Here is a 19290-nt window from a genome sequence, read left to right as displayed (position 1 = left end):
AAATTGATTGCATGTGTACTATACTGCATTTTCATAATAGATGCACAATGTATCCAAATGCAACCTTGGAACAAAAAGTTTCTGTATATCCCCACCTTCTAGTGGAATGCCAGCCAGCCATGCCCTCCTCCAGGTTATCTATTCCACCAGCACCATGGGTTTTCCATATCAGCTGCTGAGCACGCTTTACCTTCATTGGGCTGTGTCCCTCCCTCCCCAATACACACTCTTTGTAGGTGTTTATTTGTACTTTTGCAAACTTCAGGGTTCCTCTCACCAGCTCTGGATTTAGGAGAATGTGGGCAGTTTCCCCGCACAGGGTGCCAAGTCGAGGGAGCTCAAAATAATAATAAATATTGTGAAAATAAGAAATATTTAGGAGGAGTGCCAAAAGTTGTCCTGGCTCAGGACATCATATTACCAAAATCTGCACCTGCTCTGACCATGCCAAAACCACCATCTTGTTTCGTGGTGGCTCTATTTTGACTACATAGCCAGTGGCACTCACCACCCGACTTGCAACTGGGTTTCACATTTTATTGCTTTTGTGCTATTTTAGCACTGCTTTGCATGACAACTGGTAGTTTTTCAGTGGGTTTTCTTTCCTGCTTTTTTAAATATATTACTATGCTGTTTTGTAAGCATTTGTAGAAAAGCAGGATGAAAATAATAAAAGAGAATAAATGAATGCATACGATAATGAGAGCTTTTCTATCTGCATTGTTACATGATTGTGCTGTCATGACACACACACCCCTTCCCCTTTGGGTTGCTTGGTGGGTTGGCGTATATTGTTTCAGAGGCTAAAGTTTAGACACGGAAGTGTCTGGCTATCACAATGGAAACAACAGGCTGGATGCAAAACTCATCCTCGTTGAAAAAGCCAGAGGCTTCAGACTCCATGCCCCCAGAATCGTCCTTAGCTGATATGATGCTGAATGACAGGGCTGGGAGTTGGAGGGAACTTTGGAAGGAGGTCATGAAAGCAGCACTCTTTAGAAGGGATGGGGGGAGGGAGGGAAGGAAGACATTTGTTCTTTTGCTGCTGTGGGTTATCCTCATGGCATTTTTGCAATATTTATTAGGAATATTTCTTTGGAGGGGAGTAATAGTCCCTTTATTTACAAATAGCCGCAGCCTCATATCCAACATTGCTCAGTAATTCTAAGATACAAAACAAAACAAATCAGTGCCATTTTGAAATGTTCAGTCCATCATCGCAATTCAAAATGGGATCCAATTGTATCCAAACACAGGCATAAAACCAGCTCCTTGTTCTCAGGAACCATCATGCAAAAGTTACTTACAAAGATGTGGGTTTGTGGGGTCTGCATGATGCCCGATCCTTCCAATTCTTGGGGTCCTTCACCCAGGGAGGGTTAGAATTTAACAGAGGAGGTTGCTGAGCTAGTCAGCTAAGTTTCCTAGTAAGACAATTACCTTAGCTGGCCACTTATATGCCCTCATCAGCATCCAAAAGAAGGAAATCAGTTGCAACAGTGGCGTAGCGTGGGTTGTCAGCACCCGGGGCAAGGCAAGTAATTTGCGCCCCCTAGCCCGTGGATTTGCACCCCCTAACCCTAACCCCCAGATGTTGTGCCCGGTGCGGTTGGCTCCCCTGCACCCCCCACGCTACGCCACTGAGTTGCAATGAGCTACAACTAAGTGATGGGGCCCCCCAAGCTAATGGGTGGGCCTTTCCTCCATCCTGTACCACCTAGCTGCTAACTAGGAGAACAATGGCATGCATAGCATGTGGGGGCCAAGCTGTAAGCAGGCTGGAGGATGGAGAAACAGATACCTGCTTGCTGTGTGCTGGATCCAAAGCTGCGACTAATGGAGAAGCAATATCTTTTGGGGTGTTAATGCTGTGAGTCCCTCCACCTGATGCTCAGGTTGTGGATATTTGTAAATGAAATCATACATCCTAAAGACACTGCAGTCTCCGCTGACCTTCAGTCCAAGGAAACTGAACTTGAGTTCCGTATTTTTCGCTCTATAAGACGCACCAGACCATAAGACGCACCTAGTTTTTGCAGGAGGAAAACAAGGAAAAAAAATTCTGAATCCCAGAAGCCAGAACAGCAAGAGGGATCGCTGCGCAGCGAAAGCAGCGATCCCTCTTGCTGTTCTGGCTTCTGGGATAGCTGCACAGCCTGCATTCGTGCCATAAGACGCACACACATTTCCCCTTACTTTTTAGGAGGGAAAAAGTGAGTCTTATAAAGCAAAAAATACGTAAGTGCCTGAAACAGCTGGATTCTGTCTCTGCTTGGAGAGTGGGGTGGCATGGAACAATATCTCAAGAGGTGTCCGAATGCAAAGCGAACAGATGAACTACTTTCCAAAATATAAGGTAGACTAAGTGGATGGACAAGGCATGGGCTCCTCCAAGGCTGCAGATCCACCACTCTGAATTAGCTGGCTTCTGAATGCAGCGTTCATACTCCCACCCTGTGCATCACTGGATGCCCAGAGAGAAGCAGGCACAATTTGCTCATGCCCCACACTGTGACGTGTGAACATGGTGCTTTGTGTAACTTGTTCTATTTTATTGAGCTTGTGGAAATATAACACCTTGTTCCATTAAAAATGACTGCATGAATAAACCCTGCTATACTCAGAACATTTTAAAAATTATGGCTGTCATCCTATTAAAGAAATAGTGGTCTCTTGATTGTATGAATTATTGAATTTGCATATGTGTAAAATAGTCTGAAGGGAGGAAAAATTGTTTTTCTAGATTTGCTGTCACCTTGGAAGATGAGAGCAAAGCTTGCCCTCTGCTAAGATGACGACAAATCTAACAAAAGAAAATACTTGTTTTTCTTCAGAGGGGGAGAGAGACAGCTTCTTGCCACCTGCAGTTTTTATAAGTAATGGTAGACAATAAAATAAAATCTGCTACCATTAATTGCGGATACCTGTTTTGTTGACTGAAAATGAATTGCACTAATTAAGCATGGCAGTTCTCATTTTAATGTCCACAAAGCAGATTTCTCAGTCCTGGAAAGCACAGGAACAGGAACTACACCACACAGGTTCTCACAGATGGCCATGGAAAGGTTTAAATACAAAGAAAAGGCCTCCAGGCTTGGAAGTTTGCTTTGTCCACAGAGCCTGGAAGGCAGGCAGGCAGGAGAGATCCTGACGGGTTTCACAGAGACCATGACCTGCTCCGGCTGGCATGGATCTGCACTGAGACGAAACTTTAGCAGCCACAATAACTCAGCTGTGGAACCCAGGAAGCTGGCTTATGGAGTCAGACCACTGGCCCATCTAGCTCAGCACTGTCTACCCAAACTTGCAGCAGCTCACTAGGATTTCAGGCCGTTTCTCTTGGAGATGGTGGGGATGGAACCTGGGAACTTCTGCTTGCAAGGCCTTTCCAGCTGTGGTTAAGGGGGCAACTCTAGCATTCCAGGAGGAAGCCAAGAAGGTCTGTATTCTGCCTACCTTACATCCTGCCTCCAAGTGCCAGGGCAGGCACTGAACTGATCGGATTTCCTCCTCCCCCTGGTCAGCTGGTCTTCAAGGTACATCCATAAGCATTTCAGTTCCCATTTATCTTCCTATAGACCAGGCATGTCCAAAGTCCAGCCTGGGGGCCTAATCCGGCCCACTGGTCGATTTAATCCAGCCCCTGTGGCAATTTATTTCCTGGTGTATAAGTTTTTTAAAAGCTGCATAACTTCAATCCTAAAAAAGTCAACAATTTTGGTGTTAAATCTTTTTAAAAAGCTCAACAAACTTGGGTAGCCAGCTGTTGTTGGACTACAACTCCCATCATCCCTAGTTAGCAGGACCAGTGGTCAGGGATGATGGGAGTTGAAGTCCAACAACAGCTGGCTACCCAAGTTTGAGAAACATTGGATTAAAGGGAAGGGTTTGCTATTCAGAATGCATCGCAGCGAATAAAAGACCCTTTTGGGTCCCTTCCAACTCTACAATTCCATAATGTAGATGTATCCAAAGAGAACCAGCAGCTAAAAGCTAGTAAAATATGGCCATGGAAGATGCTACAGAATGAATATGAATGCTACCTTATATTGTGTAACTTAGAGCTGTCAGTTCTTGGAGTAATGTATAATTTCTGCAGCCTCCCGCCCTTCCCCCTCCAATCTGTATCTGAAATTCTTTCAGCCACCTTGACTCTGGGACCCTACTGCCCAAGACATCTTACCTGTCCTTGGCATGTTGCAAACCTTTCTTTCTCAAGGACCCATGTAAAGTTTGGCTCTTAGCCAGTCAGACAACTTTCCCTTCCCTCACACAAATCTGACTACAAGCATTCTGACAGCTTTGTTCCCTGGAAACAAGCCCTCCAGACTGTCATACCAGTGCAGCCAGTCCATGTCAGAGACTTCCCTAGCACAGTATCAATTATCAGCACAGGCAAAAATAAAGGAGGACACAGAGGACTGAAGAATGCTACTTGGGGTCTCAGTAAAGCAAGACCTGGACTCTCATCTAAGCAACAGTAAAAAGCTACTGAAGTCAATGAGGATTTTTTTTTTAAAAAAAACCTTATTCAAATTCTAACCTACATAATTCATTTTTTGTACTAGATTCTACCTGCGCTCCTGATTCTAATACACTCCCTTGGGGGAGAATGGAGATTGCCAAAAGGAAGCATATCAATTTCCAGGGACGGGTTGCTGTGCTCTAAATCAACAAGTTTTATGCTTTCATTGACCACCTTATTGACATGGCATCCAGTGCAGCCAGCTTTCTCCTTTCTGTGTAAGAAAATGTGATACCTTAATTAAACCAATGGGTTTTTTAGATTTCAGCAAGTTATTAGTCTCAGTCTCTGCTTGGAGGCAGAGTGTGAATCTAATGCCTGTTATCAAGCTGGAGGCCTTCATCGTCACATCAACGAACAGATTATGCTTTGCATTCATAAATATGTAATGAAAGGACACTGCAATGACTTCAGCCTCCTCCACATGGCAGAGATGTTCTTCATCTTGTCCTCCGATCAAACCGAGGAAGTAATGAGTATGTGCAGGTCACAGCTGGGGGCATGTCATGAATTTCAACCCCAGAATGTCCTCATCTGTGTCTGTCTGAAGGGCTCCTACACTGCACTGGCCTTCCTGGTGACCTGCATCTAAAATCAAGGACCACATATGGAAATTTCAAATCATTTGACATTGCTTTCAGATACAGGACTTTAACTGCAGTCTGGTCACACATCCAACTCAGAATCAGCAAGCGATGAGAGAATTTCCTGAAGTGAGTGATGTATGTGGCATGAGGAATGTACTAGATCTATGCATGTTGAGACAAAATCCCCTTTGAGTTGAGTAAATAACTGTGCCAATTCACTTCAATAGAAGGTTTTCTTGTACAGTGGTACCTCAGGTTACTGACACTTCTGGTTGCAGACGCTTCTGGTTACAGACTCTGCTAACCCAGAAAAGTACCTCGGGTTAAGAACTTTTCTTCAGGATGAGAAGAGAAATTGTGCGGTAGCAGTGGGAGGCCCCATTAGCTAAAGTGGTACCTCAGGTTAAAAACAGTTTCAGGTTAAGAACGGACCTCCGGAACGAATTAAGTTTTTAACCGGAGGTACCACTGTACAGGAGTAACGATGACATGACAGGAAACTGAGAAGCCAAGATTTTTCTGATCCTATGTCACTTCCAAAAGTTACACCAAATTTTATATTTATTTGTGTTACCTGCAAATAATATTTTATAGAGAGCACAGGAGGAATGGATGAAATGGTGTGCCAGTCTAGACTTCCATGGGGCTTGTTTCTGCACATCATCGTATCAGCAAAGTTGGCATGATATATAATATCCCCCCAGTTGTTAAACTATTTTAGCTCTGGTACAAGTCTTGATCGTAAATGTGTTTTGGAAGGGATAGGTAAATATTCTGACCTCTTAACATTTAAAGCAAAGATCAGCATACTAATCTTGTGTTATCAGCAAATTTTAATTATCATCTCTCAAACAAAAGCACCATCCACATACTCTGTCACTTTCATTTCATGTAATAAACCAGCCTCTCTCCTTTCCTCTTGTGCATGAACTTCTTGGGGCACAAGGTTAAGGGCAAACACGTATTCATAACAGACACACACACTAACTCCAGAAAAAAGATCCCAACCTCTCAGGAGTGTGTGTAGCAATATAGATAGAAGCATAGAATTGTAGGGTCATCTAGTCCTTGAGTTCCAAGACACACATGTAGGTTCAGACGTACAGCTTGTAACATGGGCTGAATCTCATCTGTGAAGAAGTGTTTCATACCCATGTCATGATTCAAGGTCATCATGAAATGAGCTTGAATAGCCCTGAACACCTGCCTTCAGGTACTTCAAGGTAGCTTCCTCCTTCTATTCTTCTTGGCTGCCATGCTAAACAAGCAGAGATTTTTAAAAAAAATAAAATGTGATTCAAATGAGATGTAGATTTTTCTTCTTTTTAAAACCAGCCTTCCTTTCAGAGCCGCCTTTGCCTGAAATGATCCCGCAATCAAAATCCTACAAGTTCTTGATCATGTTTCTGTGAAATGAGTGCCAAGCTCTCTTTCAATGTACACTTCCTGCCTGAATGGAACCTGTTTGTGGTGATGGCATCTCTCTCTCTCTCTCTCTCTCTCTCTCTCTCTCTCTCTCTCTCTGTGCAGTCGAATTGTGGAAGGGAGAGGGTGTCTCTCAAACCAGGATTTCCAGCAGACAGACTCCCACACCTTGCCTCCTGCAACCCCACTGCTCTACAAGCCACCTACAAGCCCGGGAGGATGCCTGATCTAGGTTCTGCCATATCTGTCAGCCTCAGCATTCAATCATCTGACCCCAAGGGCCCGTCTCCAGGGCACCTGGCTCTAGAAATCCAGGGCCTCAGAACCTGCCCTTCAAGCTAAACAACATATTGCTGTGGGATGTGAAACACAAGAGCAGTCAAGTACAACATTCCTAGAGTGAACATGTTTACACATGGGGAGGAATTTTTGTCCAGCCAGCAGGTAAACTTCCTGTTTCCTTCTGGGCTGAGACAAACTTCCTCTGCATGTGACTAGAGGTGGGCGTGGCCTCACCTGTGCAGGTAATGACAAAAGCACAGGGCAGGGCAGCCATCTCTTTTTGTCCACATGCATCGAAGAAGCAACATCTGCTTAGCCAAAGATGCTCTCCAGCCAAGAGAGGACAAAGGGACTGTCTCCTTATGAGATAGCTTAGAAAAGTAATATACACCTGGAAACTAAGTCTGCCTTCAGGGATCCGATTGTAAACAGAATGTGAGTGAGTAAACTCTTTTTATACTTCTATAGAAGACTGTGTCATGTCTTATCTTTTATGAGTGAATAAGGGGAAAATACCAGAACAGTTATTATAGAGGCTTTAGCGAGCCTGAGCAAACGCATCCGCTGCGAGTTTAAAAAGGGGAATGTTACTCTGCTAAATTATGGAACTTGTTAACACAAGTTGGAAAGGCTATAATCAAACAATATATCCTCTCCTGCATCCCTGAACATTCCTACAATTGCCAATGCGTGGACCCTGTCTACACCAGCCTCCTTTCCCCAACTGTTGCCTTGAATTGGGACCCACCTCATACTTTGAGCTCAGCTCTACTCCTGGGCTCCCAGACCTCTACTGCTGCTGTTCTGTTTATGAGAGCCAGTGTGGTGTAGCAGATAGACTAGGACCTGGGAGAGATCAGGGTTCGAATCCCCACTTGGCCATGAAGCTCCCTGGGTGGGTGACCTTAGACAAATCACTGCCTCTCAGCCTAACCTACCTCACAGGGATGTTATGGAGATTAAATGAGGAAGGCAAGAACCCTGTGCACCACCTTGAGCTCCTTAGGAGAAAGATGGTGGGGTATAAATGAAATAAATAAGTGTAGACACTCACTACAATCGGAGCTGATGGTTAACACAAATGTGATTTCTGCTGAGATCTGGGAGCCTGCATAGCAGGGCAACAAACTTCTCCTGAAGAACTGACTTGGAAGAGCTGCCCTCCTGGGTTATAGCTGTTTCTCCTACGTGCCATATATTTACTTGATAACGCACACACTCCTGCTGCCTCACATCTTGACCTTGTTCCTGGTTCTCACTATGTAGAGTGATACAACTGTATAGCTTGAATGGGTCCCAAGGGCCATCTAGTCCAACCCCCTGCAATGCATGTGCCCCAGGCCCTGAGAGCCTGAGCTGTCTTTCTTTGGAACTTGATCTTGTCTCTTTGGCACTATCCCCTGCCTCCAGCCCATGGCCTGGAGCGGCCCCTGCTGAAAGGATGCTGTTTTGGGACAGTGAGTTCAGTGAGTTGACTTATCTCTGGACCAGCAACCATCCAGCATCTGCCTCCTACATTGGAAGTGCTCTCATACCACTTTAACAGCCGTGGATTCACCCAAAGAATCCTGGGAGCTGTACTGAGCTACAATTCCCAGAGTTTCCCGGGAAAAAAATAGTATTAAACCACTCTGGGAATTGTAGCTCTGTGAGGAGAATAGGGTGGTGGTTTTTCTAACGACTCTCAGCACCCTTAACAATTTACAATTCCTAGGATTCTTTGAGGGAAAGGACGTGTTCTGAATGTGCTTTAAAGGTATGGTTTGTACACAGCCTCAGATGATGGGGCTCTATCTCTTTGGCTTTGTGTCCTACACACTTAGAGCTCAGAAGAGGGAACCTGAGGAAAGGATATGTTGAACAACAGAGGAGTTCTTTGCACAGAACAGCCAGTCTCCAAAACTCACAATGGGAACCTGAGTACATGACTCACACTTTTCTGCCTAGATCCCTAACAGTTACTCCCAACAGCAGTACTGTAGCAAGAATATATTTCTCTTAATATACTCATTTTTGTGTGTATCTTCCCCTCTAAACAGTTTTATAAGCCATTTCTTCAAATTTAATATATCTCTGTATGTTATTTACACTAATATATGAACTTTCCCCCTAATATACTGTGTATCTGAAGAAGTGTGCATGCACACGAAAGCTCATACCAAGAACTAACTTAGTTGGTCTTTAAGGTGCTACTGGAAGGAAAAAATTTTTTTGTTCCCCCTAATATACGTTTTTAAAGATGCATTTCTGGTTGGATAGCTACGTCATAAAAATTTAAGAAGTACAAATTTCACAGGATAGCTCTGTTTCAGTCTGCATAGCGGTTCAGAAGGTGTGCAAACTGAACTACTTTCTCCCCCATCCTCACCTTGAGCTGGACCTGGAAATGGACCCTGAGCCAGTAAAAGTCACATAAGCATTGGACCAAAATGCTTAGTCCCAGTTAGTGGCCTGGGTGCTGCACTGGGAATAATCTGCAGTTGCCAAACTGTCTCCAAAGGCAGCCTAGTGTATAACACATTGCAGCAGTCTAACCAGGAAGCTGGCAAAGGAGGACTCCTTTGGGGGAATGTGCAGGGTATAAATCTAAGAAAAAACAACTACCTCACTCAAGTCCTGCTTTACGAACATTTGCTATGTGAAAATTCACTTAATCTGAACACAAGGAGTTAGTACCTAAACCTTGTTAAATGCACCATAGATTCAGATATGCAGAGACCATTTCCTGGTTAGCTGAGGAAAGGAGGGAGGGAAGGTGAGTATTTGGACAAATCAAAGAGGATTTTCCTGGGTTTTCCTGTTTGTTTGTTTGTTTTGCTTTTGGGACTCAAAATTTCGTGGTCAGAAATGTATTAGAAAATTTCCCATAGGAATCAATGGAAATAATCAACTCGTTATATGAACACTTGACCCAAGGAACAATTTCCAGGGAACACATTAGGTTGTCTTTCCTCACAGTGAAGAAGAAGAAGAAGAAGAAGAAGAAGAAGAAGAAGAAGAAGAAGAAGAAGAAGAAGAAGAAGAAGAATTTCTTCCAATGCTACCATTGTGGTGCCTTACAGGTTAGAAACATAGAATTGTGGAGTTGGAAGGGAACCAAAGGGTCATCTCGTCTGACCCCCATGCAAACCTACCTGGATTCACTTAACATAAGGCACATAACTACTTCTGTGGCTGTGTGTCCTGAACATGCAGTGCCCATAGTTGGCAAGATGAAGCTACTCCTGGGAATAATGAGACAGGTTTCACCTACCCCTAATAAATATCACATTATAAAGCTCAGCCTGCAAAAGAAGAGTACATGGCTTCATTCCAGACCTCTGCATGCTTCTGGGAGCACACATAGATCAGCTGTTAAACTAGCCTTCAGTATTGGGACGCAGCAGCTTGTACATTCCAAGCAGTTCTCTCCATTATAATGCATGGGAAGCTCTTGTAAATGGAGGCGAGGGGCTCCGTGAAGACAACAGAGAAGGGGCCCCTGAATGAGAGCAGCAGGCTTCACATTTAACAACCATCTCCCGACATTCCCTGTCCCCACCGACCAGTTGATTTATATGCCTCATATTTCACTACAGCAAATCAGAGAGGCAGGAAATAGAATGCTGGAAAGCATTGCAATATCCACAGTGACATCTGAAATCCAGTTATAAAAACCAACATCTAAAATGCAAGCTGCGGACTCACTAAAATGCTTCAACTAAGGCAGATAATCAGATTGGTTATGGGAACAATGTTTGCTAAGCACAGAAAGATGGATCATGACGGTAATAAATTGGCTGCCGAGGAAACGAGCCAATTTCTCTGAGCTGAATGAAAATATGATGTCAAAGCAAATGACCTTCTGGTAATGAAAACTGGTAATATCTCCATTCCTGGGGGCGGGTGTCAGGGGGCACTTGTCTCCAAGGCAAGAGCAGAGTTGTTTCGGCATCCAAACCAGTGCGCCACAAGTTATGGATGGTGGGGCAGGTCCTCTGAGAAGTAGCCAGGGATCCCAAGCATGATCTTATGTTGATTTAATGGGGCATCTAAATTTATTTTTAATAGTATTCATACATACATACTTACATTCCATTGCGTCTTACCACCGAGAAGCTCAAGATTGTATAAATGGCTCTCTCTTTTCCTGTTTAATAACAAACAAACAAACAACAACAACCTGCCCATCTGGCTGGGTTTCCCCAGCCACTCTTAACATAATAAAACATCAAACTAATAATCATAATCTTATTATTTATTTTATCCTCAGATACCCAACAGACAGTGACAGCCTCAAGGTCACCCAGCAAGTTTCATGGCTGAATTTGAACCCTGGTCTTCCAGGTCATAGTCCAACACTCTGAACCCACTGATTCCCTAGCTGGACAGTGCTGCCCCCTGGGGACCAGTGGAATTCACCTAGGGAGTGTTAAGAGGCAAGGAGGCAGCAGGAAGGTGCTGGACGTACAAATGACTAGCAGACTTTGAAAAGTTGGTATAAAGACAGTCAAATAAACCTGCAGTTTGGGAGCAAGGCTAAAACATGCAAAGGTGGGAATGCCCTAAAATCCAACCCTTCCGGAGAGCAGTCCTACAAGAGATATGCAAAATAACTAAACAGGTATTAGAACTCATCCCAGAACTGACCCTACTGAACATCTTCCAAAATCATAACGACCACTCACATTATACAGAGCTTATAACCCACCTACTCTCAGCAGCCAGAAGACTCATATCCATACACTGGAGAGACCTGTCAGGAGTAAACATGGCCCAATGGTCTCAAATTGTATGGGAAACAGCCTTACTAGAAAAGCTAACCAATAACCTGAAACTGACACTGGGACAAATAGAAGAGGACGCCTTCACCCCAGTATGGCTCCCCTATATCACATACACAGCCCAACAAGACAACAACAAGAATCCACCGACAGCATATGAATCAATCTGGCTTCCCTGACCCAACAAGTCCTCCCCCCACTCACAAATGCAGCCATCTACAGACAACCAGCCACACCCTGGACTCCCCCAATCCCTCTCACTACCAAGGAAATGTAATAAGCAAATAGAAAGAGAAGCTACCCAGTTGACGCTGACACAAAACATACACTATACAAAGCCTCACCACCCCACCTCTCCTCTCTCCCCTCTTCTTCCCCAACCTTAGACTGTACTCAACACTAATGTCTCACAACAAACGTAACTGATGTGTAAGAAAGACTGCACAACCTGAAAAAGAGAGAGAAGGCATGTACTTTTGTAAACCAAGAAAATATTTCACATTAATAAATAAATAAATAAATAAATGCAATCCTTTCATCAGCTCTCTGCAACCATGTGCTTTACTTATCCATCACCCTGCTTCAAAATATTATGACATATCCACTGCCAGTGAAAGTGGCCCTGGTGAACCTCCTTTTGCAAAATGCACAGCTTGTCATGTTTGTGTCAAGAAATTTATCACTGAATTAGCAGCAGTGTGTCCAAATGGGGAAAAGAATGTCTAGCAATCGTGTTTTCCTTGGAATCAACCAGCATAAAAGAGGCCAAATTTCTATCTCAGTTGACACAAAGCTCATAAACCACTGAGAGCCATTTTAAAGAAGCTGTTATTGTCCAGTCCAAAATGCTCCCAACACATGCAACACTATCCCTTAGGCTTAGAAGCACCATCTTAAAAAAAAAGAAAAAGAAATCAGATGTTTACAGAAAATTTGCTGTAAAAGTCACACTGGTTGCAGGAAATATAGACAGACAAACGAGACTGTGAAATATTCAATTTACATGAAGCAAAAGAAGTTCCAGAGGAGAAAGAAGGCATTAATCAAAATACCCCAAAGTCTCTTACCAGGACAAGATTTATAAAGCTACATAACTGGACAATGAGCTACAAATCCTGATATCTGCCATTTTAGCAGGGCAGCCAAACCCCCAGCAGGTGTTATTGTTGCAAGGATGACCTCAGTGTCTGAGATGGCATCGTATTTACATGGAACTGCATGTCAGAAAAAGTGATGCTCCCACAGATTCCCAATCAGGTCAGGTAAAGCAGTCACAGGGAATATGCAACACTGCTAAACAGGCTTTGGATCCAAATGGGAACAGACCTCTTTGTGGAGAGTGACAGTCCTGTTTGAACCCAATGGATTTCAGAGAAGATTTGGGATTTCAGAGAAGCTGCTGGATATCCCCAGAGTAACTGCAGGAAACAAAGGGCTGAACTAGATGTAGCAATATTCATTACTCAGGGGAAAGTGAGGCACTGCAACATGACTGGAGGGCGACCAAGATGATAAAGGGTCTGAAAACCAAGCCTTATGAGAAACAGTTGAGGGAACTGAGCATGTTTAGACAGGAGAAGAAAAGACTGAGAGGAAATATGAGAACCAAATATCTGAAGGGCTGTCTCATGGAAGATGGAGCGAGCTCGTTTTCTGCTGCTCCAGAGGGCAGGGCCTGAACCAATGGACTCAAATAACAAGAAAGGAGATTCTGACTAAAAATTAAGAACTTTCTGACTATCTCAGAAGGTAGTGGACACTTTTTCACTGGAGGTTTTTAAGCAGAGTTTCGATGGCCATCTGTCAGGGATTCTTTAGCTGTGATCCAACATTACAGAGGGTTGGACTAAAAATCAGTGTTGGCCAAACTTGGCCCTCCAGCTGTTTTGGACTACAACTCCCATCATCCCTAGCTAACAGGACCAGTGGTCAGGGATGATGGGAATTGTAGTCCCGAAACAGCTGGAGGGCCAGGTTTGGCCAACACTGGACTAAATGATCCTTGGGATCCTTTCCAGCTCTGCAATTCTGTAATTCTATGGCTATGCTGCTCTGATGGGCACAGGGGAAGGGACCCCAATTCTGCCAGGCCCTCTTGGCTGTGGTTTGGAAGATGCTGCTTTCTCAGACTCATCTGAGGGCTCCCCACCCCTGAGAAAAACTGTGCGCTATCTTTAAAGGGCCTGTGGTCAGTTCTGCAGCCACATGCTTCTGAATGACTATAGAGCAAACACAGCTTCTGGGGTAGTATCTTCAGACTTTGGAGGTGATGGGAGAATCACATCCTCAGGCCAGGAAGTGCAGGAGGAGGTGCTGAGGGCTCCCCCGCCCCCCAAAAAGGTAAAGTGACTATAGAGTTGCATGGGTTGGAGCCTTCCTCCAGTTGACATTGGGAACCTGAGCTTGATTCCACCCTAGGACTTCTTCATGCAGCACACAGTTAAACTATGGAACTCCCTCCTACAGGAAGCAGTGATGGCCCCCCCAACTTGGATGGCTTTAAAAGAGGATGAGACAAATTCGTGGAGGAGGAGAGGGCTATCAATGGCTATAAGTCAAGATGGCTTTGCTCTGCCTTCTTCGTCGGAGGCCATAATGCTCCTGAATACCAGCTGCTGGAAACCACAAGAGGGGAGTATGCTCTTGTACCCGGATCCTGCTTGCTGGTTTCCCTTTGGGGCATCTGGTTGGCCACTGTGAGTACAGGATGCTGCACCAGATGGGCCATTGCTCTGATCCAGCAAAGTCTTCTCATGCTCTTATGTCTTGTTCTTTGCATCTTCTAGGATAATCAGGACACTGCTAGATTGGGACAATGTCATGAGTTCTCTTCACAACCCAAGGATGATTCTATTGCAAAGAAAACACAAGAACTCACGTTATTTGATAGGTCTGAGTTGTATTTTCTGGCCAATCCACCAGACACACCACTCGGCCAGGGAGCTCGGCTGTTGCTGCGTAGTAGCCTTGTGGGAATGACAGCAATAAAGCCAGTAACCAGATGACACAGATGACGACCTTGGTGGCTGAGGCCGATAGCCTTGGTTGCAGCGGGCGGATAATGGCCATATACCTGGAAGAGGGAGAAATTAAAATGTAGGAGCAGAAAGTAAAAAAGGAGAAGGGGCTTCTCACCCCCCGTATGTTTCCCCCAATTCTTTAAGGCCAACTTTGCCACCCAGGTGCCCCCCAGATCTGTCACACTACAACTGCTCTCCACTCCAGGACAGCGTGGCCATATGAAGTTGGGATTGATGGGAACTGTAGTCTAAAACACCTGGAGGGCACCAGGTTGTGGAAGGCTGACCTAAGGAATGGTGATGTTGGAAGATTCACAACAGATAGAAGAAAGTCCTTCTTCACACAGCACATAGTTAAACTATGGCACTTGCTCCCATAGGAGGCAGTGATGGCTGCCAACCTGGCTGGCTTCAAAGGAGGATTGAACAAATTCAGGGAGGAGAAGGCTTTCCATGGCTACTAGCAAGTGGCTCTGCTCTGCCTCCACAGCAGGAGGCAGCAATGCTTCTGAATATCAGTTGCTGGAAACCACAGGAGGGGAGAGGACTCAGGTCCTGCTAGCAAGTTTCCCACTGGAGCTCCTGGTTGGCCCCTGTGAGAGCAGGATGCTGGACTAGATGGGCCCTTGGCCTGATCCAGCAGGCTCATAGTGTTGTTATGATGCAGCCTTCCTCAGTCACCCTCTATTTCCTGAGGGGTAATCCAAGGGAAGATGGAGTAGGATCTTTTTGGTGTTGGCACCCATGATGCTTATTTATTAAATATCAGTGTTTCCTGATCCTGATAGAGGCAGAATAAAGTTAGCTCACCAATTCCACCTATGCTGTCAGATTGGAAAGGTTACCTGTTTTTAAAATGTTCCAAAATCTTTATTAAGCCAATACCTTTCCGAGAACAACCAAAATGTCCTAGAATTGTGTGCAAGCTTTTCAGTTCCCCAGAACTCTTCATCAGGCTAGATGAAAGGAAGTAAGGAGCAGGAGTAAAGAGACAAAAATGACTGGTTGTGTACCATCTGTGTCTGCCCAAAGGTCTCTTTAGAAGGAGCAGCAGTAGCTTTCATACCCCCCAAAAGAAAAAAAACAAAACCCTCTACAGTACTTAATTTGTATCAAGCTGAAGTCTAGTGTGTGCTTTTTGAGAGGAGTGAGCCAGATGCCTCTGGATCCCCACATAAAAAGAAGAGGGGAGCCACAGCTCAGCAGGGCCAGCCCAAGGCACCTCTCTCTGCTCCGTGCATAGGAGTCAAGCAGACCGGCAGCTGACTCTAACTTCAACACTGTTGAACAAGCAGCATCCGCTACGTCACCTGAGGCAGCAGGTGAGTTCAGGGTGGTCAGCACAGTCCATGCACCAATCCCAGGTCTCCCCTCCAACAGAGGGGGGTGGCTGAGGGGAGCTCAGGAGGAGCAAGCAGGGGGCAGCCGACCCCCAGCAGATACCACCTGAGCCAACTGACTCACCCCAACCAATGGAAGAGCCAGCTGTGCAGCTCAGCAGACCAAAGCACAGCATGAGGATTCGTGGGCACTGTGTTGCTGACTGCATTATAGGAAATAAAGCTTTTCTGAGCTGACGTGCTTTGCAGTGGTATAACCTTCTGAATCCTCCTTGGCAATGTGTCAGCTTAGCCAGTTGTTGCTTTCCTTGCCTTGGCAGCTCGTGTGATACCCAAGCAAAGGCCAAAAAGTCACATGAGTGAGATGTCAAAGAAAGGCAGGAGCCACTGCTAAGAAGGCCCCCTGCCTGGTTCCCTGTAATTTCACATCTCGCAATGGGTGAAGACCTTCAGAGCCGGACCTCGGTCTCCGGGCTGAACGATGGAGGTGGAGACCAGGTATACAAAGCTGAGGCCATTTAGGGCTTTAAAGGTCAGCACCAAGAATATCAGAGGAGCTGGCTGGATCAAGCCAACAGCCCATCTAGTCCAGCATCCTACCCTCATAGTGCCCAACCAGATGCCTTTTTGGAAACTGGAAAGCAAGACCTGAGCACAAGAGCAGCCCTCTCCCTTCCTCTGGCTTCCAGCAACTGGTATTCAGAAGCATTCCTGCATCTGACCTTGGAGACAGAGCAGAGCCATCATGGCTAGCAGCCACTGTTTGCTGTATCCTCCTCCATAAATTTGTCTAGCCCTCTATCTGGTCATCATCACTGCCTCCTGTGAGAGTGAGTCCCATGTGTTGTGTGAAGAAGTGCTTTTTTGTTATTTGTCCTCAGTCTTCCAGCATACCCAGCTGTTCCTCTGCAATCTGCCCAGGGTGGCAAACACATCCACAATAAAACTTTTTTTTAAAAAGCATACTAAAAACAGTTATCACATTCTAAACACAATCACAGGTTTGCAAACCCACTTTAGAAAACCATGTGTAGGCAAACTAATGCCCGGGGGCCGGATCTGGCCCAATTGCCTTCTAAATCCAGCCCGCAGATGGTCTGGGAATCAGCGTGTTTTTACATGAGTAGAATGTGTCCTTTTATTTAAAATGCATCTCTGGATTATTTGTGGGGCATAGGAATTCGTTCATTCCCCGCCGCCAAAAAATATATAGTTCGGCCCCCCACAAGGTCTGAGGGACAGCGGACTGGCCCCCTGCTGAAAAGATTTGCTGACCCCTGATCTAAACAAAGTGACTCTGAGCAAGAATCTTCCATTGGACCTTAATAGTAGATGGGAGCTTATGTTGGGTGATGGTTTGGAACACCACAGTTGTGGTGACCGTTCCCAGTCCGCCCTCCTCAGCAGTGACCTGAACCTGCCCAGTGATGGGAAGAGGCAGAGCCCCACCTTCCAGAGGACTCCAGATCTTGAGCTATGAGTGAATAGAGCTGTATTTATCAGCAGCACTGAAAGAGAATGGGCCCACTGCCAAGCACAAAAACTTAACACTCCAGATATTTCCTCCTCAAGTAAAAGAGGAACGACACATAAAGCGACACCACTTTTTCTTATTTTACTATTACATTGTGGCTTTTCAGATATTTCCATGACAACAAAGCATTTCTCAAGTTCAACATGGCACCCAGATGGTCCTTAGCACAAGAGGAAAACAATTGGAAGGAACTGGGTTGTTTGTTGTTTTCTGAAGGGTGACTGTAGAGCTAAAAGAAGGGGCCTCATTCCAGCCTCAATGGAGGCAAGGAGAGGGGCGCAATAAGCACATCTGACATTTTTATGAGATGCTATCCATCCCAAAGGGTCCTGAAATGTTCACAGACAAAAGGCCACACGTAAAGGCTATTTGTCCACAAGGGTGATCAGGAATCAGCAGACTAAACTCCACCACACCCATCATAAGAGCTGGATCAGGCCAATGACCCATCTAGACCAGCATTCTGTTCTCACAGTGGCAAGTCGGATGCCTATGGGAAACCTCAAGGAGGATTCACAAGAGCCCCATCCCCTCCTGTGGTTTCTGGCGGCTGGTATTCAGAAGCATTTCTGCCTCCAGCTGCAAAAGGAGAGGCCCGAGATTGTGTGAGAAATTGAGCAAGTATTTGCAGCAGCCTTCCCCAACCTGGTGCCCTCCAGATGTTTCTGCTTCCAATTCCCATCAGCCCCAGGCAACATGGCTGTGCTCCCATTGGCCCTTCTGCCTTATGGTTGTGCTGGCTGGGGCTGATGGGAGTTGATGTCCCAAAACATCTGGAGGGCACCAGGTTGCCAAAGGCTGACCTATGGTTTTCTATGCCTGTGGTGCTGGATGCACACACCCAGAGGAGTCTTGCAAATATAAAACATTAGGAGAATAAAATCTTCACGAGGAAACTGTGTGATGCTTCATTAGAGGTTATTGCTGAAATGTCAGGAGAGGGAGAGCACAAATGGAGCAAGTCCCTTTTCCCTTGTCATGCAATCACTTTCTCATGAAAGTTACGAGTTGTGGAATGGGCCATCGCTTGTGTGCAAACTACAGAAAAGGAAACAATTGCAAGTCAGCTGTGATAAACAGCCTTTTTAAGCCACTGGGAGAATTTTTACAGCCTGACTCCCATGTCAGATTTATAGGCTATCAAACTGGGGAACAGCCTCGCACAGCAGCGATCCAATTAAATTATGAAAGCCCAGCCCTAAATGGACTTAGTCGTAAGTCCCCTTGATTTCCATGGTGTTGACTCAAGAGGAAGTGCACTGGGAATCACAGTCAAACACTCCCGAGGCATATTCCACACCAGCTGTGCATCATTTAATTACCGGTATGTCTGCTGCTTGAAATGTTCTCTGAATATTTGGGGAGAGAAGTCACAGCACACAGCTGAACCCTGAAGCATTTTTCATTCCCTTGCCAGGGCCTTGCAAAAGAAGAAAAAACCTCTCACAACAAGCTCAGACTCCATTAGGCCAAGAGACCTCACAATCCAGACGTACCCAGGTCCTGAATGCTGCTTTCATAGAATCATATACTGTAGTTGGAAGGGACACCTAGGGTCATCTAGTCCAACCCCCTGCAATGCTGGCATCTCAGCTAAAGCATCCATGACAGATGGCCATCCAACCGCTGTCTGAAAACCTCCAAGGAAGGAGAGACCACAACCTCCCAAGGGAGACCACGGTCAAGCAGCTCTTACTGTCAGAAAGTTTTTGTGAATGTTTAGTCGGAATCTCCTTTCTTGTAACTTGAAGCCATTGGTTTGAGTCCTACCCTCCAGAGCAGGAGAAATCAAGTATGCTCCCTCCTCCATGTGA

At 45.3% G+C, this 19290-nt stretch overlaps 1 protein-coding gene across 1 annotated transcript in view; it reads right to left on the bottom strand.

Moving 5' to 3' along the window:
• Positions 1-19290, bottom strand: part of TACR1 (tachykinin receptor 1) — a 53596-nt gene that overhangs the window by 17397 nt on the left and 16909 nt on the right. Inside the window, exon 2 of the mRNA XM_053401484.1 lies at positions 14461-14655. Within this exon, the coding sequence (XP_053257459.1) occupies positions 14461-14655 (195 nt within the window). The remainder of the gene's footprint in view (positions 1-14460; positions 14656-19290) is intronic.

The sequence above is a fragment of the Podarcis raffonei genome, chromosome 8 (genome assembly GCF_027172205.1).
Source record: "Podarcis raffonei isolate rPodRaf1 chromosome 8, rPodRaf1.pri, whole genome shotgun sequence".
Taxonomy (NCBI): Eukaryota; Metazoa; Chordata; class Lepidosauria; order Squamata; family Lacertidae; genus Podarcis; species Podarcis raffonei.
The sequence above is the reverse complement of the archived record's forward strand: the minus strand, read 5'-3'. Positions and strand labels throughout refer to the sequence as shown.